We start from the raw sequence: 13,435 nt of genomic DNA, 5'->3' as shown, positions 1-13,435 counted from the left end.
TGCTTGCAAAAAAAAGTACCTGGTATCAAGTATACAGACCACGTGCACACTCTAGGAAAACATGTATGTAGGAAAGCAAATCGTGGCACCAAGTATGGATGCACAGATACCCCCTGGAGGTTAAAATTACCCTTTTGGAAAATGGAGACAAATAGGATTGGCAAATGTAAGCTTAGGAAGTAGTTAGCTGCAGTCACTTGGTAAAACTTCAGTGTTTTTTTCACTAGCTGTAGGAGATCTTACCCAGTCAGCATTCTGGAAAACATGCATTTTTAAAATCCTTTGAAATAACAACTAAATCTGCTGGGAAAAAACAAACAAACAAACTTGTATTTCATACATAATAAAAAATCATACACATATATACTGTGTAATGGAAAATTAAGAAAATACTGTAATGGCTAAGAGCTGGATTGGGAAAAAGCACTCTAAAAATTAACTTATTGATGGATCTATGACAAAGATTTTGTTATGACAAAACCTAGAAAAATATGAAAATTATGACATGGGTTTTACACAGGACTCCATACAATTAACAAAAGCTACCAGCAGAGGGCCCTGCACTAAATACATTGGCTCTAAATAATAGGAGTGCTGAGTAAGCTATCCATTTTACTATAATAATCATACAACTGCCATCTTTCCTCTGTGGACAGTTATTAGTAGTCATCATGTGGAAGCTAATCTTGTGTAGAATGGATTAGTGATTTGAGGAAAAAGTCAGTAAAATAGCACAAATGGGATGTATTAGTGGCTGAGTAACTGTATTGGTGACATTTGTAGTATGCAAGCTAGTCAGATAAATATGTAACTACGGGTCATCAGGACTTGGGTGATACTGTGAGTAGCTGGGCAGCAGGAAGTTAAGCTGGGCTTGCCCTACCTCACGCCTGGCTTCTAAGGTTTTATCAGAAAGATGACGACTCGCTTTCTGGTGGAACTGCTGGGAGGCCGGGATTGCTTTCCCACACATAAACGACTCTGCACCCTTTCAGAATTGACTCTCAGGGTCCTGGAGCACGTTCTGTCCTGAGTCCACCTTTGCTCCTCCTCCCACTATCACTGTCTGTTGCACACAGGCATGATCTAGGAACTAAAAGAACTCAAGGAAGTACTACCAGGAAATGACATTAGAATAAAGAATTCATATTATCTCTGCTGAAAATACTAATTCTAGAAAACACTAAATGAATTGCTGCAATGTTTGGTCTGACTGTGACTGAGGCAGCTTCTCCTTCTTGCTGGAGCTCAACTTCTCTGATATCCATAATACATTTTAAGTGCTGGTTTGCATCCTGGTGTACCATTAAGCACCAGAGAGGCAAACCTCTGTCCTTGGAAGCTCCCCTTTCAGACTGAAGGTCTGAGTGTGGTCATGGGCAGGGTTGGAGTGGCCAAATGAGTGAATGCAGGAGGGGTGTGACACGAGAAGACCTTTCCCCTGTTGGCACACTGGGTGGCTGAGGATGTAGTGACCATTTGCTCAATCCCAGTGATATCCCCCTGCTTGTTTATTATCAGAGCTGTTTCTGCACTTGCAGAACTGCTGCCAGTGATACTCTGCATGGTGGTAATGCTTGGGCTACTTCCCAAGAAGTCCTCACTGGCCCCTCAGATAATGAGGGCCATCTTTGCCCAGAGGCTCACAGGTACATCAGCTGGCAACGAAAGGCTCCCAAGGTGGGCAGAGAAGGAATTCCGGTCTTGCCAGGTCACAGGACCACTTTAAGCAGGCACAGCTTTATCTACACCTCAACGGAGGTGCTGGGTGCAATTGATTTACAAAATTAGAGGGGGTGGGGATGAGACCCCAGAGCTGACAGTGCATTCAAAGTGCCCTCGAAGGCACAGAGCAGGGAAGGTTTCCCCCATCACCCGTCTCCCCTCGGCCACAGCGGCCGCTGCCCTGGAGCCGGTGTGTGCTGGACAGCGCCCTCGGCCCCTCTCGCTGCCCCGGGTGCGCTGGGGAGCGGCCGCGGCCCGGCAGCGGGGCGGAGCGGGCGGCGGGGGCGCGGGGTCCGGGCGCCTCGCGGAGCGGTGGAGGGGGGTCCCCGCAGCCCCGGCAGCGCCGCCTCCGCTCCCCGCCTCCCCGCGCTCGGAGGGCGGGGAGCGGGGCCGGGACTGGCGGCGACGTGAGCCCTTTGTCGATGCGAAGCTCCCTTCCGAGGCGCTCTCCGAGCCGGAGGCAGAGGGGCCGCACCGGCACCGCGTCCTCCGACCGCGGCGGGCTCCGGGCAGAGCCGCCGGCAGCATGCGGCGCCCCCCGCTCCTCCTCCGCCGCCTCCCCGCACAGCCGCTGCTCTAGAGCCCGGCGGGGCGATGGGCAGCGCTGCCCGCTGAGCCGCGGCGGGGCCGTGCGAGGCGCGGGGATGTGGCGGCGGGCGGCAGGCGGCGGGAGGAGCGGGGCGCGTCCCGCGGGGCCCGGCGGAGCGCCCGGCACCGCTCCCCCGCGCAGCGCCCGGCCGTCGGGCGGCGGAACGGGCCTGGCCGGGGCCGTCGTGTTGCTGGGGGTGATCGTCGCCCTCCTGCCGAGCGCCCGGGCCGAGCCGGGTAAGGAGCGCGGCGGGGGCGCGGGGGCTGGGGGCGGGCGGCCAGGGCGGCCCGGCGGCGGAGAGCAGCTGTCACCGGGCACCGCTGTCACCCGGCACCTCTGTCACCGCCCTGCCCGCGGAGAAGGCGCCGCTGGCGCGGAACGCGCAGCTCTGCGGGGAGGCTCGGGCTTCCCTGCACGGAGGAAGTTGCCGCCGCCTGCAGAACAGCCTCACCTGCTGCAATGGCAGAGGGTCTCCCGCCTAAGCTGTGATTTCAAAGGCGAGGGGTTGAAAACGTGAAATCTACCGTGTGCCGTGTAATACTCTAAGTGTCGGGGGGGCGGGGGGAAATCCAGGCTCTTCCTCATTGTCTTCCGCATCTTTTTTACCCGCTCTTTGAGCAGAGGCTCATCTGTGAAAAGGGGTTTTCTGCCTTATCCTGTGGGCAGCCTGCGCTGCATTTGTCCGTCTTAACTAACGCACAAATAACAGCTTTTCCTATGGAACAGACTGGTTGGATTAGCCCTTGTTTCTTGCAGAGAAAGAGGTACAGACAGAGGCTTTTGTTAAACCAAAGGATCGTTTCTAGTGATTGTCCGTGTGTGTGCCAGGGAGGAGGGGAAGATAAGGAGGGGTTAGGAGAGGGCAAGCTCTGCTGAGATCTGAGCGCTACATCTCAAATGCAGCTGAGAGCTCCGACAATTTCTGGGTTATATTTTTGCTGTTTCCCTTGACTTTTTGAGTCAGGCAGTATTCTGTGCTCTCCTGACTTCTTACGGCAGTCGATATATTCAGTGACCTCAATGCAGAAATAATGACTGTTGCTAGTAGTTATTGTGTGTGCCAGATACAGATGCCAAATATAATTCTAAGGCTATGCTAAAATAATAGAAAGAGGCTAAATTTGATATATGGCTAGATTAATCCCATGGATTTAAGAAAAGAGTAGGGATGTCGATCCACATTTTGAAGCTGTTAACATGAATGTACAGTAACCATATACAATTGATGTCAGTTTTATATCCATAACACAGTAAGGGTTCTCATTTGCAGGTTGTAGGTTGGTGGAATAGTGCCTCAAACTTCATTACTTCTCCAAACATGTAAATACCATGGTTTGATTTATCTCTATAAGATAAACTGACCTGTGATCAGAGAAATGGCTAATTTTTCACCTGTGCTTGGCAATTCAGTCTGGATTTCATATGAACTCTTGTGCCATGTCTAAATTATGAATTGTACCTTCACTTGGAAGTACCCAGGCTTTTACAGATTAATTTTAAAAGCTGAGGTATTTCTGACAATGCAACAAGACATCTCTTTACACTCAATCACTAGATTCAAGAGTAGAATGAAAAGTATCTCCAGTGAGAACATATGAAACACTGTCTGCTATTGAAGGTGGGGCAAAATGTGTAGTAGAGCTAGGTTTTCAAACAAGAACATTAGTTTTGTCTAAGAAGGTTAACCTCTATATGTTTACATAGAGTAGTCTACCTGTAGTTCTGGATTTCTGTTAAGCAAACACACTTTTACTGATTCATGTGATTATTACTGTAATGTGTATGGTTCATAGACCAGGTCTACTGTCATGAAGTCCAACTGACATTACATGATGCATTAAACACTGGGAACAATATTTGTCATGCTGGTTTTGCTACAGCTTTCTCCACTGGGGAATATTTGCGTCAATGGAAAAAATACATACGTATGTATGTACATACGTACACATTCACAGATAATTATTTGGTTCTTTTCTTGGGCTTATGAGCAACACATGGCATTGCTGTGTGTGAAGACCAAACAGAGAACCTGGGGCATGTAGGATAAAGAATGAAGTTTTATTCTGGTCCTATTGCTTCAGAAGACACCTGATCCCTGAGATGATATCTGTAGTAACAATATTTCCTTTAACCTCACTAAAAATTCAACACAAAGGGAAGAGATCTCCCTGAAAAGAGATCCTGACATGATGGAGCACTGGGCTACCAGGCACTGGGAGCTGAGAGGTTGGTTATCTCTGTGTTAGGGCTCAGAACCAGACCTCAGTGCTGGTCAGTGCCTCGGGACATGTTCACCATTAACTACAGAGTGATTAGGATTCAAACATCAGATGAGAAGGTTTATTTTTAATTTTAGAAGTATTTTATGCTTCTTCAGCTGGATAAATACCAAACTGCTTAGTGAGATGCAGAGTTAATCATTAATTTCCACAGTATGTCAACCCCAGGACTGCCACTTGAATTCGGGTTGAAAATAAAATTACATTGTCCACCATGATCAGAAGTTTATAACTGTGGTTTCTGAGGCATTATAGAATAACAAGTGCAAAAATTTAGTCAAACTGCATATATCTGTCAAGAAAGGAAAAAGTAATGAGGCAGAAGTGAATGAGCAAATGTGTGGTTTTGGACTGACTCCTACCATCCTCCTGCCTCATGAACCAGAAGCAGGAACTGTGGGAAACCATTTTCCTTGGGGGAGGAAGAGAGGGGCAGTTTCTGAAATGAATGTAACTTTGAAATGCAGCTGTTGAAAGCTGGTCTGGTCTCGGTGGACCGTCTCAGCCGGTAAACACATGTGGCACTATTGCTTGAGTAAAACAGGGCTAAAGGCACGATGCTCACAGTTGTGTTGCTCGTGAGCTTAATCAACTGATTAAGGCTGCGGGAGGTGGGGGGGCTGGGGAAATACAGTTTTAAGAAACATTAAAATATACCTTTTACACTTTCCATCATCCCTTATGGTTGTTTATGTAGGCTGTTTGAATGATAAACTTGTCGGGGAAAGGTCCATTTCTTCCTGCGTTTGCTGAATGCTAGCACAGTGAGATCTCACCTTAATTAACAATGATTTCAAAACCAATAACAACGCCTCCAGCAGAGTGGTGGCTTCTCGCAGCTGGAACTTTGATTGAACAGCTTAGAGAGTGTTCTTTGCCAGCTGCTAAATTGCCAGTCCCACTTCCTACAAACCGCTGCTGTCCCTGGATTGCAGCTACTTCAGCACTGACTCAGTGCCTCTCAGCTCCTCAAACTCCACAAAAAGAGCCAGAATTGGCACATCTGGAAGTGTACGGGTTGGTGTTCCCATTGCCAAAGGGGCTGCTACGGAGGTGAGAACTGTGAGAGTATCAGAGTGTGGTGTCATTCCCTGGATCCAGCTCTGCATTGAGGAAATTGGTAAGGATGTAGAGAAAGGTACCTCTACACCTCCTGTGGTTGATCTCCAGGGTTACCAATCCAGTATTTTAGAAAATCAATAGTTTCAGGTTTGTCACATCTCTCTTTTGATATTCTGATTATCTCAACAGAATAAAATACATGCAGATATCTACCCTGTGATAGAATAGTGAAGCCTTCAGATTCTGACTCATTTTAATCAAAACCAAACAGGAATCTGCAGCATGGGCTGAAATATTAGGATACCAGGAACATTAAAAGTATGCTTCTGTGTGCGGATTTGAAGATTTGATGGGTACACTTGGTATAGATCCACCAGTCATGAGTTTTCTTCTTCCACTAGATTCCAGGGCCAGAGTTATTCTCCACATTAGCTGATAAAAAATATTTCTGGTTTTAGTATTCATACAGATACGAGATATTTTAAAGTCATATCTACTGAAACAACTGTTCTCTATAGATTAAGGAACTGGTATTTTGGATGAGGTTGACAAGTGTCTGTGCTTTGCCTGTAAGGAATACTGACTGGCTATTTGAGACCTATGGATAGAAAATAACTTTTAAATCTTATTTGCTGTCATGTTCGGTCACCCAGTAGTATACTGGATATCTTGCATCCTCCTGATCTTTACTGTACTGTTTTCTGGGATATTTTACACTTGCTTGAGGCCAGGTTGATGAACAAGAGGAAGGGGACTGTGAGTAATTTTCTGTTTATGGCATTTTCTTAGTCATATGGGAATGGTTGTTTCTGCTGAAGTAAATACTGATGGTATTTGCATATGAATTTAGGCTTGAATGTCCAAACATGTCAACATTTCATTTAAAAAGAATGAGCATTTCAGTGGTTTTTTACTGTTTAACTCCGTTCTGCTGAGTCCAAGGAAGGAACTACTGCACTTACTGAACTAATTGCATTTTACTGCTAATCCTGAGGGTGAGACATGCCTTCCTACTGAGAAGGTGGGATAGCACTGGTGGGCTTTGGACATAGGGCATTGTGCTGGTTTGACTGAAAATTAGTTCATTTTCTTGATGCAGTTAGAAACCTTTCTTTTCCATAGCTAGCATGGTCATTATTTGGACTTTGAGAACAAGGAGACAACATCCCGGGACAGAGTTAATGTTTTCAGTTGCTCTGGTCTGAGAGCCAAGGACATTGTGAGCGCTCTGCCCACGGGTGTGAGGCATTGTCATCTTCATGGTTCAAGGCAAGGCTGGCAGCTCCAAGAGGAGCTGAGCAGAAAATGGGCAACTTCTTTGAGCTTTCTGCCTTTCAAATGTTAGTCAAGTCTAAACCTTCACACCCATGAATTCCTTGGTAATACCTTGCTTACTGTCTTCATGTCCTACCTAAGACCCAAATACACAAAAACCAGGGATCCACAGCAAAGATTTTTAGATTCCATAAACTAATCCTCAGAGTTTATCAAGAGAGTAATAAAATATTGCTTTGAAAAAAAACCACGAAGGTCTTCCCTTCTCCCTCCTTAAACATATCTTTCAATAGTTTCAGATTTGAGAAGGTCTATGACAAAAGATCTAGGATTGAAAAAGAAGAGCAAAGTCCAGGCTTTGAAGTGACATTTTAGTGGCAGTCCTGCGTACATGCAGGAGGATATAAAGGGAGCATCTGCATCTCATAATTTTTCTCACAAGAAGAAAGGGCAGTTACATTCTTAAAATCTGAAATGGAAATATGGTCCTGATGGGTGTCTAAAGTGCAACTTTGAACACTGATGATGCTTTTAAGCGCCTCTCAACAGCAGCTATAAGTGACTCAGTTTGACTATTCCTTTTTAAAAAGAGGAGTTATTGCAGAAAGTGGGAAATCTGAAGCTATAAGTACTATGGGGCACTTTTGGGTGAAAAGAAGTTATTATGTTATTAATGTTTAAATAACAATTACCTTTGCAGGTATGAGGTATATACAGTGTATAGTAAAATGTAACGCATACAATATTTCTACTTGATCTTAAGGTTAAACTAGGGAAAATTCCTTTCTGAATTCTGGGAGTAGGAGGAAGGAGGGAAAAATGTAGGAACTTTCAAAGATGGAAAAAACAGAAATTCAGACTTAGAAGACAGTTCCTGTTTTCAGATTTTCTCCACCACACATTGCTGAGGGTTTGAAACAATCTACAATGCCTTGTCTAACATTCTATCACCTATTAGCAATATACCAGTGTTGCTCTTTTAAGGGAATTACCCCGGTTGATTCCTACTGACTTTGAATAGGAAGAATATATGGGAGAAAGTAGAGGAAAAACTATGTAAGACTCTAAACACAGACTGTAACTGTTCTGGGAATATTCTTCGATTTTCAGGTATAATTATCAGGTTTGATGCATCAGTTGAGGAAGCAGCATTAGCTCTTCATTTGAAATGTCTCCTGTATTGCCTGCACGTGTGTATGTTTTCTTTATTATGACTAAAAATCCTGTACAGTGTGTTTCAAAAAGATGGACCCAGTTTCAAAGGAGTAGTCATTTCAAATTGGGTCCATCTTTTTGAAACACCCCGCACGTTGAATGTAGTGATTTTGGTTGCTCTCTAGGAAAGTCTTTCTACACGATATACGTGCTGATCATGTGCAGTATTTTCCTAAGTGCTCATGCAGATGGGTGGTGATAAAAAATTCCTGAAGCAAGCCAATATAAATTAAAATCCATCTGGATACCAGTTAATAAAAAAGCAGCAGAAGTCTGCTGCATCACTCAACTGTTTAGTGGTATGACAATCTCACTGCAGTGTCTTCGGCTGAATATAAACAGAAAAAAAAAAATATTTAAATAAATTGTTGCCCTGTGTTTGAGAGGTATGGATTTTGTAAATTAAACCCCATCTGGTTACTAGCTAGGGTAACACAAGAAGGTTGTTATATAAATATGAGTAACTCACAATGCTAAGAGACAGAGTTTGTTAGTAAGTCAAAAGAAAGGCTAAACATTTAAATGCATTGAAATTAGAATGTCAAAAAGCACATTCTGAAGGAACGTAAAACAAAGACACAATTCTTTTCCTTTGTGTCTCTTAAACAATGAAATAACTGAGGCCAGTAAAATATGTTGGCAACCAATGTAAAAATGGTAAGACAAAAGGTGAAAAACTGAAGTGTATCCTTGGGAACAGTTTGTTCCCAAGTACTTCTTTGTTTTGAGAAGAATATAAATGACTTACATTATGTGATGTTGCTCATTACTGAAGTTCTGAAAAGGTGATTTAAAAGAAACCATTACAGACTTGTTCTTTCTTTATGTAGTTTTCTTTTAAATCTGATGAGTAGCTTGGGCAGATTAATGTGTCAGTGATGAATAAATGGATTTTTATAAGGGTCATGGATGGTTAAGAAAGGGAACACATCTTTACAGTTTTCTATCATTGTAGTATGCCCTCAAAGCCAGGTCTTTAAGTCAAATTTTTTAGGAATATTTTAAAGAAATTGTAAAACCTTTTTTGTTTGTTTGTTTGATTGTTTGTTCTAGCATCCTGTAATTACATGATACTGTAATTTTTGAAATGCTTTTCTGATCTTGTGCTAAAACATCTTGGCTGGGTGATTTTAAGACCAATATGGGCTTGATTCTTGTGGCAGTTCAGTATTCTCAGCTGGGTTTGTCTGAAGTTCTTGATGCTCAGCAACTTTGAAAGTCTCGAAGTGTGTAGCTGCTGAAGTAGATACTCATGTAAAAGCAGCCTTGAAAAACTTTCCATTGTTGACTGGCAGCCCACAAACATGCTTGAAATTGCCCAGCTTTTGCCCACAGATGTTGGTAACAGATGTTTTCAGACCTGCAACCTGCTGAATTTATCAATATATTTTCCTATGGAAGGTTCGGTATCCAAAATTCATTACTATTTCAAAACAAAAGTTTGACTTAGTGGAGAATTAGAGCTTGGGCTCTAAACTGACTACAGGCAGTGATCTTCTGCTGGGCAAACAAGCAAGAGTGTTGATTGGAGAGTTTATGGGGTGCTGTTTGTGGCTCCACTGCTATTAAAAAAAGCATTGTTTTCTGTACCTACTTTTTTGTACCTACCTACTTTACCTACAATTTTCATTGACTAGTGAAACACCTATAAAAAGCTTGTGGAGTCCTGTCACATAGTTAATATGAAAATATTGAGTTGCTTTCAAAAGGAATTTTACCAGATTGTCACCTACCAAGAGCTGTGAGACACCTTTATATATTATTGAGGAACCATATACAAAAATCCTGTTAACCAGCTAGGGTTGGTTCTGAACATGTACAGAATTTCCTCTGGTCATTTCACATCCAAAAGTATAGTGCAGATTGGGAAAGAGCAGTCATCAGCCATAAGAAGGAGTACAGAACATGGAAAAATGTATTGGTAAGAGATTTTTAGATGTTTAGGTCACAGAGGAGTCACTGACATTGGATTTGTCTTCTGTATAAGGTGGACCATCAGACTTCTCTTTGTTTTAGTGACTGATAAAAGTGTGGTCACTCTGGAGAGAGAATAACTTTTAAAAGGCCATGAAGTCCTAATTAGAATTTTTCAGGGACTGGGCAGTTCAACACAACTATTGGCAAGCGTGTTATTATCATGTTTAGAAATATATATAATTTCCAAACTGAATTTGTCCCACTGCATTTCCTAACCACCCTATCTACCAGACACAATAGTGCTGGAATCTCTTGTCCATGCATAGCTATGCATACACTATGATCAAGTCATGCCTTTCGCTTTGAGTTCTCGGAGGGTTCAATCCAAGGCATCATTTTCCATGTCTTTTGTCATTCTTTCAAGTCCCCTTTGAAGTCTTTCCAGTTTGATGTCCCCCTGGAACTGCAGCTTTCAGAGCTGGTCTGGTATTCCTGATTCATCAGGAACAGACATCAGCAACAGTGTCGTATGTAATATAGTTTTTTGTTGTAGTGCTGACCTCCGTATGTAAGGACTGAATTAAGGCTACTTCTGTAGGAGTTCCCATTGATGTGACTACTCACCTCTGCTTCCAAGATTTATTCTTTTAGAGTAAGTCTACTCTGCAGACTTTAGCATAATTGAGAGAAGCAAGATTAACGATCCCTGAAGCTTCAATGCTTCTCGTATTTGTGGAAGCTGCAGTCTGCTCAGTAGACTTAACCCTTCATCATTGTTCCCCTCTGTAGTGACTCTTATCCCATGAAACTGATCTACAGTCTTTGTTTCCAGATGTGTGATTTGATACTTAACTGCATCTGCCTGCCTCCTTTATTGTTCATCACTTTCCCCATCATCATCTGAGAACTTTTATCAGAGACAGTTTTGACTTCCTCCAGGTAGATAAAATTGTTGAGGAGTGCAAGGCTGAGAATCTGTCCCCATGAGAATCTATTAGAAACATTGCTGCTCAATTTAATTATTTATTGCATATGTACCATATTCATTTTATATTTTATTAATCAAAATGTGAGATATAAAGTCAAATGCCTCATTGAAATCTAAGAATATTGGATCAAATTTGTAGTCTGATAGAAATATAAAATTAATTTAAAGTGATTCATTGTCTGTAAAAAATTCGTTCCTGGACATTAATTATTCCATCCTCTTTTTGTTCATCATTAATCAAATCCTTTCTCTAGTAATCCAGTCCATCAGCAGCAGCAATATCAAAAATCTCTATTTGACAGTTCTCATTTACCCTGTTTAAATGTCACAATATTATAGAACAAAGATAAATACTGTTCTTTGTTTGCTTTGTCTCCTAGCACTAGGACTAAGGGGACAATCAGCAATTGAGAAAAAAAAATCATCTAATTCAAAACCAGTCAATGCTGCTTCATGCTTCCTCCAGCTGTAGGACTCGCTGCCACAAAAATGGGTGCTTAAGAACCCCCAAAATGTAGGTCTGGCATGCTCTGTAGTAGTGCCTGGCTGCACTGGCTAACAGAGACTGCATGGATCCCGTTTGGTTTAGAGTGGCATTTCTTGTGTTCCTATATGGACAAGAGACTATCCAAAATTTGAATAACTGGCAGTAAAAGAACATGAACTGTAAGAAGATGCACAGCAAATAAGCTCCTGGAAAACCGAACACTGCTTGGGCATAGGGGACACTTCTCCTGAGGGCTGGTTTGTGAACCACCATGGAGATACCTAGAAGTCACTGTGTGCCCATGTGTCCCTGGTGTCTCTGTACCCAACCGGTGCTCAGGGCTGTCCCATCTTCCCAGCAGCACCCTTGAGGCCAGTTCATCAAGCCAAGTGCTGAGAGCTGTGTGTAGAGCTGAGTTTAAGAGAGGTGGGGATTAGGGATTGCGTAAAGAGAAGAGGACAAGCATGCTGAGTCCAATGGTCTTTCCGGTAGCAAACTGTGTAAAATTATTTTCTTTGTAGGTACTTCAGGCAGAGCTAAAGGGATGCTAGGTGAACACTGTTAAGACTTTATTCCTCAAATGCAACTAAAGAGTTGGGGTGTCAGGACTGTATTAGATGGAGCTTGACCTCTTGTGCTTCTTGCAATAATTTATTTGGGAGCTGGAAATACACTTGTGAAAATCCTGGCTCAGGTGGAGGCTGCAGAAACTCTGCTGCTGGTTTTCATGTGGGTGAGATTTCAGTCAGTTTATTTTCCTTTTGTGATGACTTTGGCTTCCTTCTTTTTGCAGCGTGGGTCTCAGTGTCCTAGCTAGGAGACTGGAATGGCATTTTCATATTAATCTCCTTTTTGTCCTCTAAAAGACTCCTAGCCAGCCACTGCAATTAATGAACTCTTGGAATGCTTGTAGGGAAGCACATATAATGCTTATCTGAAATTAAACTGCAGTCCTCCACCACACTGCAGAATGCTGATCCTTGTTAGATGAACTGGCTGGGCAGTGTATATTTTGTTGGAAGGCCACTAGCTCGTTTGAAAGATCAGTGATAAATTAGAAGTAATAGATAATGAGAATAGCGCTGAGATAATAAAGGATGGAATATTCAATGTTTATCAGATATTTTAATATATCCAATATTTTCAGTGAATGCAGATAATTAAAATCACCCCAAAGAAATAATCCTACAGGAACACATTCCGGGAATGTGATTTGTTTTCAACAATGTTAACTGTAGGCTACAATGATGTAGTGTATTATGCAGAGTATATGTACAATAGATTTCTGTTGCTATCATTACAACTGTCCAATCAAAGAAATCTCTGCATAATTTCTACAATTACTTAACTGCTAATTTGATTCTAAAATTGTCTTTCTATGCAATTATTGCTGAAATCAATGCTATCTACTCGTGCACACGGAAAATTTCTTAACATCGTTGTAGCCAGCCTAAATTCACTGTAATTATATTGACTTCTTTAAACTATTTGGGTATTTCCATGACTAGTTAGGCCTAGACATGGGTATCTTGGCTTTCAGAGCTGGTCTGGTCCTGCTCACCTGGGAAGCAAAAGGAGGAATCACACAGACCTCAGTCGATGTGGATGGAGACTCTGATCTGTGAGTTGGACAGGTGGTTTCTCTTGTGAAATATAAGTTTATAGAGATACCCCTGGGAAAGGTATTTTCAGAAGGGGGAATATTTCCTGTTTGTACTACAGTAATGACCAAGGAAATAGGCAAAACTGTTATGGAGGGCAGTAAGTATACAGGATGAGAGTAATGCTTTCCTAAAGAAGTACATGCTTATACAAATTACAATTCCCATTTTAAGGTGCCCAGCATGTCATACTGCTAATCTGTTGAGCCCTTCAGTGACTAGGACAATGTCAGTAAA

The 13,435-nt window shown here is 42.6% G+C and overlaps 1 protein-coding gene across 1 annotated transcript in view; it reads left to right on the top strand.

Annotated features, from left to right (window-relative positions):
* Window positions 1-2,369: 2,369 nt before the first annotated feature.
* Window positions 2,370-13,435, top strand: part of KIAA1549L (KIAA1549 like) — a gene marked incomplete at both ends in the record, with an annotated part of 127,852 nt that continues 116,786 nt past the window's right edge. The window contains one exon of the mRNA XM_080345220.1: window positions 2,370-2,550. Within this exon, the coding sequence (XP_080201346.1) occupies window positions 2,370-2,550 (181 nt within the window). The remainder of the gene's footprint in view (window positions 2,551-13,435) is intronic.

This window comes from Nesoenas mayeri, assembly GCF_963082525.1.
Source record: "Nesoenas mayeri genome assembly, chromosome: 5".
NCBI classification, from domain to species: Eukaryota; Metazoa; Chordata; class Aves; order Columbiformes; family Columbidae; genus Nesoenas; species Nesoenas mayeri.
The sequence above is the reverse complement of the archived record's forward strand: the minus strand, read 5'-3'. Positions and strand labels throughout refer to the sequence as shown.